The following is a 12595-nucleotide window of genomic DNA, read 5'->3' as shown; positions in this document are numbered from 1 at the left end:
TAATATACATATATTGGACTACAATATCCAGTAAATTTTTTGCAATCAAAATAATATTATTAAGTTGAGCCATGTATCCATTAAAATTGAACCCTGATATCATGTAATCAATTTGAATATTATTTAATTTAAGCGATAATACGGTAAGTTGGCACAGTTTCAAAATTATAGCAAATTTTCACGATATTGTGATTGAAAGTAACCCAAAATCTTTAACAGTGTATAAATAATGTTAAGATTCAGAAACCGAAAATTACGGGCTATTTTTGCTTTCAATTTTCGAAATGATTCATAGGAATTTTTATATTATTCTATGGAAATAATATAAATATCAATTTTCTATAGAGCTAAAAAATATGTTCATTAAGTTGCACCAATACTATACCCATATTTATTAAAATAGTTACACTGTAAAAAATATTTCCCTATTTCAGCTTTAAATACCTCCTTCAGTCGATGGTAACTTGGTGATGGTAACTATTATTATTAAGTTTTACTCAAATTACCCAACCGATAAATGTCTTGATGCATATCATCTTTTATTGTAAACCTGACAAAGAAATTGACAATCGATGAAATATTTAACATCTTCTTAGTTAATATCTTGTACTTTTAAACAAAATCTTATTTAATATCTTGTAGGTTGAAATGTCCCCAAAATAATTTTGATGATAGGAAAAACACTTTATGTCCTTGAAAACATTTATAGTACAGATTTTCATGCATCGTGACTTTCACATGAAAAAATAGTTTAGTTTTAAAAATTAGATGGTGTTTATTGATAATTCATGCTTCCTAAAATATACCCCGTGAAAGACCCAACACTCTACAATTCAAATTAACCATACTAATAAAATAAAGATAAGAGTATATTTAAATTGTACTATTAATTTTAAAATAACTTAAATTATAAATTATAAATGTATGCATAAATTTATGTACGGCTTTTTTTTTATTAAAGGACACAGTTCATTTCTGAATAAATTTTAGTAAAAACTTTCGCTTTTTGTGTTTAAAGGTACTCAAAATTTGCATTCACGTAAATCTAAAGCAGATAAAAACTTTAATAAATACAGAGCGTCTCATATTAATTGATATTAATTTACGTAAAAACTCATTTTATAATCATTTCATGTTTAAATATTTTAAACATGACTTTGAATTAATAGTAAATTGATAAAAATAATTATCATTGACTACTAAAAAAATAACATTAGAAACAAGGTAAGATCATAATGAAATTTTAAAAACTTACTTTGCACCAGCATTTTGTTTTATTTTTAGTCTATGTGCAATAATATCCATAGTGGAAGCAACACTTTCCTCTTCAGTTCCAATACTTTCTTCAAGGGCTAATTCAATGCCATGCTCCTCAATTTGGCGCTTGAATTCCGTTACACCGGCAAGTCCAAACAGAGTGTCTTCATTTCCCTTATTGTAAACAACAGAAACAAACTTCCAATGATAGTGTCTAGAAACAAAATCGAACTCATTATTGTCAAACGAAGAGGGTATTTTTTTTTTGTTGAACAAAGTTAAAATAAGATATTTGTCAAATTACGTCATTTGCCTGCCATTAATCCTGCCATTTGTTCCATTGATGAAGGTGAACCTATGTGACACCGTTACAAGTTTCAGTTTCTTATAAATGTTAATATTTGCCATTTTAAACTTAGTTTTTATTTAATTTTATAAAAAGACACTTTTTAGCGAATAATTTGAGTTTATTGCAGCTATTCATGAATGTTAAGTTATGATTTACCTCTTTTTATCCAATGCGATTTATGAAAATGGTGCGAAATATCAATGGGAATAAAAATATTAATCTTTCAATAGAAATGGTACAAACGACATTTGATTGACTTATTCCACTCTGTGAAACAGCCTCTTGCTTGGAGATCTCTGTTTGACTCTCTTGACCTCTCTCTGTAACATCTCTATCCAAAAAATTCCTCACAGCAAATTAGTATATATAGTTTAAAATTGTAGTTTTACCTTGTGTTTTAGACCGGTAAATGAACTGTAGCTTTTCTATTTTCCTTAGTTTAAAAAAAAAACTTTAAAAAAAAACGTAGGTCACGTGACAAAATTTTTTGCGTTAATGCTAAAATCAAAAGAATGTTTTTGACTCGGATGTCTCAGAAAGTGACGAACTGCATTTAACGTGATTTGTTCCAAGTGTGTTCTTTTTCTTAAATTTCTGATTCAATTTACGTATTTAAATGTTTTTCTAACAGGCAAAGAGAGATAGAAGCTTTCAAATTAGAAAAGTATGTCTGAATTGGTTATTAACTCAAGGTTTTAAATGCAAGGTTTTAATCAATGCAAGGTTAATGTTTTAAATGCAAGGTTAAAATGCAAGGTTTTAATCAACTATATCAAATACAAAAGAAAATCAGCAATGCCAAATGCAAAAAAATAATCAAGTGAGATATTTATAGCAAGAATCGGCAATTTTTCTCTACATAGTTTAGAAAAAAAATGTTATAGCCATTTTCTTGAATTATATTTGGTATTAAAAATTCCAAGTCAAAATGTTTTTTTGAGTAATTCGATTATTTAATTTAAGATAAAAAAATTTAAAAATTAAAAAAAATGGAATGAAGCCATTTCCAAAAGGATGGGTTTAGTTTTATTTAAACTGATATTATAAACTGATTATTATATAACTGACTTTATTATAAACTGATTCTCAAAATCACTCATTTAAACGTATGACTGACTCGCTAATTTTCTATCCTCAGTAATCTCTTCTTTTATTCACTCGCTATATCAGATAAATTTTTGGTAGTAACAATTGCATGATATTAAATGATTTTAATAGTTGTCAGTGTTCTTTCTCCTCAGACTGTGACAGAAATTGAAGCAAATCACTTGACTACCATGATGGAGGCAATTAATTGCTACAATATTGTGGTTGTTAATGGCAACACATTTACACTATTTTTTTATAGATGAAACGCATTCCAAATGGTTTCTATGAGCAATCTTATTTATAGTTTATAAATTTTCAATAGACTGGCAATTAAAATGACGACAACAAAAATAAACTACAGATATACATATTCTATAGACATACAAAATAAATGTAAGCTTAAAAGCTTTGCCATTCATAACGCACATGTGATTACCTCTTTTAAATAATTCGCTTTTTAAACAAACATTTCATAACGTTAAGCAGAAATTTAACATAACTTTATAAGTAAAATAAAAAAAAAAAATAAAAAAAACACGGAAAAATATATAAAGCTATTGATTTACGTTTGAGCATATAGTAGTTTGAATTAAATAATACAAAAAGTTTCTTTTCATACCTTAAGATATAAACCATAGATGAAATTATAACATCACTAGGCATCTTCATTTTCAAAAGATGGTGATACTTCTTTACGTCCCCAAATTCTGGAGCGATTGCTGTCGATGCAACAGTAGTCATTTGCAATGGTTGGGTCAAATCTGCCAGTGGATGCACGATGTCTCCCGCATCATCTACCAAGAAACCCACAACGTCATCTGGTGCAGGTAATTGCTGTTTCTCAGCTATTGTTCCTGTTAAGAAATTCGAAACATCCATGGCAGCCTTCTCTCTGCTATTGCAAGTGTCAAACACGACAAGTCCCAGATCAATGCCCGGCAGAATGGTGGGATCCGAGTTAATGATTTTCAATGCCCACTGAAGTGCCTGGAAATTTTGAAATCCTCGGTTGACTCTGATTGGACCACAAGTTAAGGGATTAGACGTTGATTCGTGGATACCTTGAGCAACAGCAATGTAGATTCCTTGAGTGGATGGAATCGTAAGATAGTTTGGAGATGCTTGTTGGCAACGATAACAGTCTTTGATGCAAGTGGATAGAATGGATTCCATGGGTACTTCACCGCTAGGGGTATAAGCCATCATGTCAGCTAGTTTCGTATATTGTCCTTCGAAAGAGCCAACCTAAAACATTTGTTCATAGTTACTATAAAAAAATACTGTAAAAAATTACTGTAAAAAAATAAACTCGTGGTTTCAGATAACTTTAGGAATACAACTTAGGTGATATAATCTGCTCATGCTACGACGTTGATATCGATCATTGTGTTTCTCTGAGATAGTGAATAAAAAAATAATTAAATATTAAAGTGTCTGCAATAAACTTCTTTTTTTATTAAATAGAGCTATAAACTAGCAAAGATATTGTGCATAAAATATTTGGATAAAGTTTAGGATCTGTAGTTTAATTTAAAACAATGGCTAAACTGCCAACCAATGAGAAAATTCCATTTTCAAGCAGCTTTTCTGAATGACATAATTGAAAGTTTCTAAAGAATTTTGGCATCGGGGGCTAAAATTGTCCCTTGTGACCGCTGTCCAAATTTCAGGACGATAGAACAAACGGTTAAGTTCTAAAACTGACACAAACACAAGCAAACTCTTCATTTTGTAATTATAGATTAATGAAATTAACGTATCATTTATTTATCATTTTGTAATTATAGATTAATGAAATTAACATTTAAATAATCAAGAGAAAACATTCAACAAATTAGTATAAAATAAGATCAGATAATTAACAAATAAGAATACAAGAGATAAACTTTTTGAAGCCGTTAATGCGCACAGTGCGTAGAAAACACTCGATTTTGAACGCTGATCTGCAGATAAACTAGGTAATGCACACATTAACGGTTTTCGAGCTTTTGTAGTAACGGATATTATAATTTAAACTTGAACTAACTTTTATGCGAATGCAGTTTTGATTTAAAATAAGATTATCATGTTATTGATGTAAGTATTCTTACCTTAAGGTAGTTTATATCTCCTCCTGTAACCTTTCTGTAGTTGTATACTTCTATGGGAGTGGCACCAAATCTCCTCTCATTAAATTGAAATGCCTGTCCCGGATGATCTAGGCGAGGTGACTTACTCGTAGCGATATGTTCTCCAACTAAGCGTAAAAGATGTGGATGTCTGATCATTTCAGAACATACTCCAAATTCAATCTAAATAGAACAAAAGGGGGGTAATTAGCAACCAAAGGGGTGACTACATTTTCGTGGACCATCTTAAAAAGATTTTATTTCTGAAACGAATTTTTTTGGGGGGGAATTTTTATTCATGAATGAGTATTATCGAAATCAGAGATCTTTATATAGAATATAGAGTTCTCCATATTCAGAAAACAACGAGTATTTTGCTATAAGAATTTTTAAGTTCAAAAATAAACCAATTCCTGTTACCCAGAAGGTTTGAAATGTGTTCAAGAATTAAAAAAGTAGTTTTGTGATGAAAACGCGAAAATGAAAAAAATGCAAATTGTAAGTCTCCTGGAGAAAGATGTCAATATGGGTGTGGCCACCATGGAGGGCGATGCAAGTTTCTTGACGTCGTGGAAAGCTTTGCACAACGGTATTCAACAGTTGTTGGAGCAATTTGTTCCATTCCTCTGTCAATGCACGGATGAGGGTGTCCTTGTTCATTACCCTGCATTCTTAATTTGCAACACACCTCCCCAAAGCATCCCACATATTTTCAATAAGCCTCAGTACTGGCCATACGAGGCGTTGGATATCATTGCCCTGTACACACTTCTTGGCAGTGACTGTTCGATAACCTGTTACGCTTTGTCGTCCATAAAACAAATTTATCCCCAGCAGCAACACGGAACAAGTGAACATGAGGCCCAAAATATCTTTAATATAGCGTTGGCCAGTCATAGTCCCAGTTAGGCAGGCCGAGCAGTTCACGTGCCTGATCTTCAAAGCCAATGGTGCGGGTTTGAATCCCACTCAGGGTATGGATGTTTCTCTTCGTATGTTGTTGTGTGTGTGGCCCACCCTGTATCTGTGGCAATGTGTCGTGGGTAATGTTGCTCGCCTCCCTGACTTTGGTCACAAGGTGCTCATCTGCAAAATCGTCAATTGATACCCGTTAAACTTTATTTTAAAAAACAACGCTAAATAAGTGACAAATCCTTTATATCTCTTATCAGCGTTGTTACGTGCTAAACCAATTCGACAATCCAAACTTTGCAAACGCAAAACAAGTCTTATTGTATCTCGCAATTATGCTAATTTTCACATTTTCCTACCTTTCCGTAGTTGCTATCGTTGCTAGTATCATCTGTCCTTAGCAATTATCCTGCAGTGTATATATTGTGCTATTAAAGTAAAGCCTTATCGCAACAGACCGTTGTGGGCCAGGAAAATCATAAAGGTTAAGGCTCTACAATTTCGAGACTAACGGCATGATTTAGCAATGTGGTCAGCACTGCTTATCTTCCCAGACAAGTAGGTACCCAATGATCTGATGCTGGGTGGGCTTCAAGCAGCACGGAGAGTCGATCCCCAGTTCTTCACAATGACAATTCAGTGCCTTAACTACTGAGCCATCCCGTCTTTTATCTAGTGGAATTTCCAAACTCTTAAAAAGAGTCTGGGCAAAAGTTAATGCAAAACTGTCGCCTTTCGAAAAATCTCGACTCATCACTAATAGATCTAAGCCTTTCATATAACTAAAAAAAATATAAATTTTAAAGTGTTCAAAAATATATCGTAAAACAGTTTTATTATTCAAAACACAGATTGCGTCCGAAAAAAAATTAAACCGTAAGAAAATTTGATTAAAAAGTTATTGTCACTTGCGTTAAATTTATTCTATTATTGGCATCTGTTTCTCTCATTTTGAAACTCAAATTTTCCTCAATAAAAATAAACACTTTGTACATTTTAAATGAACAAAAAAGTTTATTTAAAACATGTGAAATTTACATGAAATCCTGTAATCAGTATGTAAATACACCTTTATTTTGAATCAAACTATAAATGCTTTTACTAAAATAGAAACAAATCTGAAAGATATACGTTCTGAATCTATAAACGCGATAATTACCCAACATTTTAGTCTGAGAAATAAGCACAAAAATTAAAGTTATAAGATGCATTGCATAATATTCTAAGCAAATTCAAATTTAACTGAAGTTCCCATAGATAATTCTTAGCTCAAGTTAACAATAATTCGTTTTCTTTTTTAAAAATTTTAAAAAAAGTTTGAAACAAAGTAATTGCAAGTACCTGGCAAAGTTGGTTTCTTGTGTCAGCTATACCTGCCACAACTGCTATAAGAGCCTGTATCGTATTTGTTGTAGATTCTGATGATATATAATAGACTGGAGGCATTTTATCACTGATATTTGCCTTGGCGGTCATTTCAGAATGTACTTCTTGTTGATGCCAGAGTTCATCAAACCATGGATTACGGGGATTAAACGTTGGAAGTAACCGTTGGTAATGAGCAGCAAATTCAGACACTTCTCCTACAAATATTTTATAGAAAGAAAACATACATGAGTTACAGAAATACGGAGTTCAACACTTGATGACATTTAGAATAATAGAATTTTCACCGAACGTTAAAATTGATAAATTACTTGATAATACTTAATAATTAGATCTAAAAGAAAAATACTAGGTCCCGGAGTAGCAAAAAATTGCTGTAGCCTGAATATTTGCAATCCTAATGATACACTTTTCATGTACTAAGATATAATTTTTAATGATCTGTGATAATCATTAAATGATAATGAATTAGTGCGTAAGATAAGTTATGAAATCGGAAACAAAAACGTACTCTCCCTGAATTAAATATACCATTTTTTTCAACAAGTTAATAAATCTAACGTATGAGATCNGGGGGGGGGGGGTAGCTGCAATCATTGTTTTAATTTCAGAAATCAGTCAAAAGTTAAAAATGTCTTATTTAAACTTTTTGGTAATTTATCCATTAAATCTGGAAATCTAGAATCAAGATCTTGGTTTTGTCCCAATAGGTGATATACCTCTGTGGTTACTTTACGGTACACAAGGTAGCAATGTATACAGAGCAGTAATATTTATCCTTAAAAACACCCGAGTAGAATAAACCAGTCAGGTATGCATTTGTCTGGTATACCCTACACTGATGTTTTTTAATATTAAATGCCACTGCCCGGTATACCGTGCTTAGATGTTTTTTAAGTACCATTGCCCTACAGTGTTTTTTTAAGGTTACAATACTACAATATACCCTATTACAGTACTAAAGTAACTACACAGGTAGATAGCCTAAATGGACTTCACCAAAAACTTTCTAACCCATGCATAGAACCCATTAATCAAAACATAATTTAATTCCAAAATAATGTTTAGTAATTATTAATTATTATTTCTTAATTTTGTAATACTTTAATTTCTAGTCTAATAGTCGTTTACCAATTAAACTAGGAAACACGATTAGACTAGGATAGATGAACTTTATAACACAGGAATTCCTAAACCATACAATTGTTTCATGAAACTAAAAAATAACTTAGTACATTTCTACATTATAACTCGTAAATTTCTAATCTTAATAACTTCTCGATTCAATTAGGAAATCCGTTACACTTCCACTTTCTAAATCGAACATTCTGAATCCTTCTACTTCTCGAATTAAACTAAGAAATAACTCTTTTGCATTCAGTTATTCATTAACTTCTAATCCTAAGAATTATTCCACTTACCAAAAAAAACATAATTGTTACAACTTTTCCTTAGATTTTATAAGTTTTAAGCCAAATATTTTTTACTTTATAACTAAAATTCAAATTCCAATAATTTTTCCATAGAACTAAAAAAAAAACGTCTACCTTACGACTCACGTTTCTTACATGTATAATTTTCTAATTAAAAACAAAAAATTCTAACTTATAACTCATAAATTTCTAACCAAATGATAAGCATATAAAAGTAATAATAAAAGGGGGGAGATACCTCTTTCCTGTTTAAAGATGACTGAGCCAAGAGCTATTCTCTCCAAACCGTCGATTATTTGTGTGCTGTCGTCCCATTCTCCCAGGCCAACTAGGACCAAATCTCCAGGTTGAAGAGCAGAGGCTTCCAGGAATCTTCCAATTCCAGATAGAATCTTCCTAGTCGAGCTTCGACTCGTTAGGGTGACTACTACTGACGAACCTTGCGATTTCGTCTCAACCAATGTTTGAATCAAACGATCAACGTCAGAATCAAGCCAATCCTGTGGAAGTATTAGTAAATAAGTAAGGTAAATATTTTACACAGAGAGGAATGTTGCTATCAATGGGATATCTAAAGAAAATTATTCTTATGTGCTCAACTTACAATTCTGTATGAGTTAATGTTATTGATCCTTACTATGCCACGCTGATCTAGGCATAGACGTTATTTTTTTCACGTGCCCACCTGGGGAATGACCTTTAGTCAATACAGGCATATCTGAAGGACAGATTTGTTGGTCACTCTTTAAGGGGCACCATATAAAGTAGGCCAACGTTGCTTTTACAGAAAGGACAGATAATACAGAGAAGAAAAGAACATCCATGCCTTACCCGTGATTCGAACCCAAAACCTTTCTGTTACACGTTAAAAAAATAAAGTGTCAAGTAAATATTGAAAAAATAAAGTACCATTGGCTTAGTCAAAGAAACCAGCCGCTTTTTTAGACTAGGGAATTTCTATGAATGAGCCGGTAGAATATTTTATTTATTAATAAAATGAAATGACATGATTCCTTAATGAAAGTTATTAATGAAAGTCAGTAAAGTGTTAAAAATTATGATACCCAAATTATGATACACATTGTAAAAAGTAAAGCATTCCTACAATAGCCCGTTATGGACAAGGTGATCACGGAGTTAAAAGTTCCACAATTCAATATCATGACCAAAGGTATGATAGTGAGCGTGGTCAACATTATGCACTGCACTCTTTTATTTCCCAGACAAGCTGGTAGCCATCAATCGGAATCTATGTGGGCTTCAAGCCGCCACCAGGGATCGAACCCCAGCTCTTTAATACGACAGCTTAGTGTTTTAACCACTGGGGCCATAGAAGCTTAAACATTTCCCGCCTAAAGGAATAAAAATTGGATCATTATTGAGTTAATTACCAATAATGCGTTCATTGCTAATGTATGTTGGGAGGAGATTATCTACTTTTGGTGTGTATATATATGTTTAGGGGTATTTTATCCCCCAAACTCACCCCAAAACTACGTCACTGCATACGTTTGCAATACTTACGATAACGGCATTAGATCGAACAGCTCAACAATCTTGCAAAATACAATTATGAATTCAGCAGCTCAGGTGGCTCATTGAGAGCAACTAGCACTCTGTCGGTATATAATTGTCCACGACTTTGATACTAGTCAAGTATACATACAATCATTGTGTATGTGGATAGATAGCGTGCAGCTCAACAGTTTACAGAGTTCTTGATACTATTAGTGAAAACTAAGAAATTATTGATGCATCACTAATATTTTGCTTACATTGATAAATTAAGAGAAAAGTAGAAAACTAGTATCAAACTGGAATGACTCACTTCACTTGGAATTTCAAGTTGTTGTCCTACGCAAACTCCTTTTACTTTGGCAACTTTCGATAGTGTTTGTAAAGCCGAAGAATACAGGGGTGTATTTTCGTAAACTACAGTTACAAACTTCCATCCTATGTAATCAAAAGTACCCAGAGCAGCCTCGATCCGGGATTCAATAGGTGCTGTGATCTGAAATAGGTGCGGATGGTGTCCTGACTTTCCTTCCATCTCAAAGAGGGATGTCACGTCCATTGTCGATACGACACTGATATTAAGAGGTCTAATAACAATGCAAGAAAAGGACAGGTTAAATCAGATACATGAATAGTTTTAAACTATATGTAAAGAACATTTATTCACTTACAAAAAAAGTATTGCAAAAATAAAAAATTAAGTAATGCACGTTAAAAAATAAGGAATTCATCATATGCAGCCTATCAATGAGAGTTTTATTCCAAAAACGTATTATGCTACTGCTGTCATCAGCACAAAATTAACAATAGTCGTAAAGGTATTGTTTTTCTTTAAATATTTTTGTATCCCTAATTTAAACTTATTTTCCAGTACTGCTNAAGTGTACCTCTAATGACGACCAAAGGGGCCCGGCCGTCAAAGGAAATGGCACCCCAGACCATAATGCCTTGTTGAGGGCCGTTGTGGCGTGCAATAGTGAAGGCAGGATCCCCCCTCTGCCCTGTGCGTCTCCAAACACGTCTTCGATGATCGTCAGGACACAGTTGGAAGCGGGATTCGTCACTAAAGACTATACGTCCCCAGTCGGCATCATTCCAGCCGTATCTGTTCAAAACATTCATGCATACGAAATTTCAGAACAATCGGATGATTGCTTCTTGGTGCTTCGATTTGTTTTTGTTATAAAGTGTATACACAGTGGCATTAAGTCGAACAGCTCAAAAATCTTGAAAAATACAATTATGAATTCAGCAGCTCAGGGTGGCTCATTGAAAGCAAGTAGAACTCCGTCGGTATATAATTGTCCATGACTTTGATACTGATCAAATATACATACAATCATTGTATATCTGGATAGATAACATGCAGATCCACAGTTTACACAGTTCTTAATATTATTAGTGAAAACTAAGAAATTATTTATGTATCACAAAGATTTTGTTTACATTGATAAATTAATAGAAAAGTAGAAAACTGGTATCAAACTGGAATAACTCACTTCACTTGGAATTTCAAGTTGTTGTCCTACGCACACTCCTTTTACTTTGGCAACTTTCGATAGTGTTTGCAAAGCCGAAGAATACAAGGGTGTATTTTCGTAAACTACAGTTACAAACTTCCATCCTATGTAATCAAAAGTACCCAGAGCAGCCTCGATCCGGGATTCAATGGGTGCTGTGATCTGAAATAGGTGCGGATGGTGTCCTGATTTTCCTTCCATCTCAAAGAGGGAGGTCACGTCCATTGTCGATACGACACTGATATTAAGAGGTCTAATAATAATACAAAAGAAAAGAAAGGTTAAAATAATGTACATGAATACTTTTAAAATATATTCATAAAACATGTATTCACTTACAAAAAAAGTATTGCAAAAATGAAAAATTAAGTAATGCGCAATAAAAAATAAGGAATTCATCATATGCACCTTATCAATGCGAGTTTTATTCCCAAAACCTATTATGCTACTGCTGTATAACATTAAAAAATTCATATGAGGTTTAATTTTTATGATCTTCGCAAAACTGCTAAAGATAAATGTGAAAGTTGCATTTTAATTTTCATTTTCATTTTAAAAATTATAATAAGAGTTTCTTGAAAATAAATTTTCTGGTACTTATGACTTCAAAATAATTGAAGACTCTAATTACAATCAAATAGCTTCCAGTTACAATTTTAAGTTGATTAAGTTCGAAAAAGTCCTCTATTGTGAAGTGTACAAAGATAATATATAATTTAAAGTATTTGTGATATAAATGATGCAGTCGCTAGCTGTTCCGTCAGTTTCTAATTTTTTATCTAATAGTCTTGCTTTAAAATTTTTAATTACCTATAAAATAGGATTGATTTCAAAAATATCTAGATAAAGAAAGGTTAACTTTGTGCTCACTCTTAAATAATGTTATAATAAAGTTAAAAAATCCCCAAATAATGTCCCATAAAAAAACTCACGACGGTTTCAGTACTATAATGAAGCACCATCAATTGGAACACAGAACACCAAACAAGGTACGAGATTATAGTTTCGAAATGATCAATAATTAGC

The 12595-nt window shown here is 32.5% G+C and overlaps 1 protein-coding gene across 1 annotated transcript in view; it reads right to left on the bottom strand.

Annotated features, from left to right (window-relative positions):
• LOC107446482 (uncharacterized) overlaps positions 1 to 12595 on the bottom strand; it is an 85461-nt gene that overhangs the window by 19329 nt on the left and 53537 nt on the right. Inside the window, exons 10-15 of the mRNA XM_071177633.1 lie at positions 10363 to 10636; positions 8773 to 9034; positions 7057 to 7298; positions 4786 to 4986; positions 3315 to 3940; positions 1256 to 1471 (exon numbers count right to left, since the gene is read on the bottom strand). Coding sequence (XP_071033734.1) covers positions 1256 to 1471; positions 3315 to 3940; positions 4786 to 4986; positions 7057 to 7298; positions 8773 to 9034; positions 10363 to 10636 — 1821 coding nt within the window. The remainder of the gene's footprint in view (positions 1 to 1255; positions 1472 to 3314; positions 3941 to 4785; positions 4987 to 7056; positions 7299 to 8772; positions 9035 to 10362; positions 10637 to 12595) is intronic.

This window comes from Parasteatoda tepidariorum, chromosome 2, assembly GCF_043381705.1.
Source record: "Parasteatoda tepidariorum isolate YZ-2023 chromosome 2, CAS_Ptep_4.0, whole genome shotgun sequence".
NCBI lineage: Eukaryota > Metazoa > Arthropoda > Arachnida > Araneae > Theridiidae > Parasteatoda > Parasteatoda tepidariorum.
Note: the sequence above shows the minus strand (reverse complement) of the source record. Positions and strands in the feature narration are given on the sequence as shown.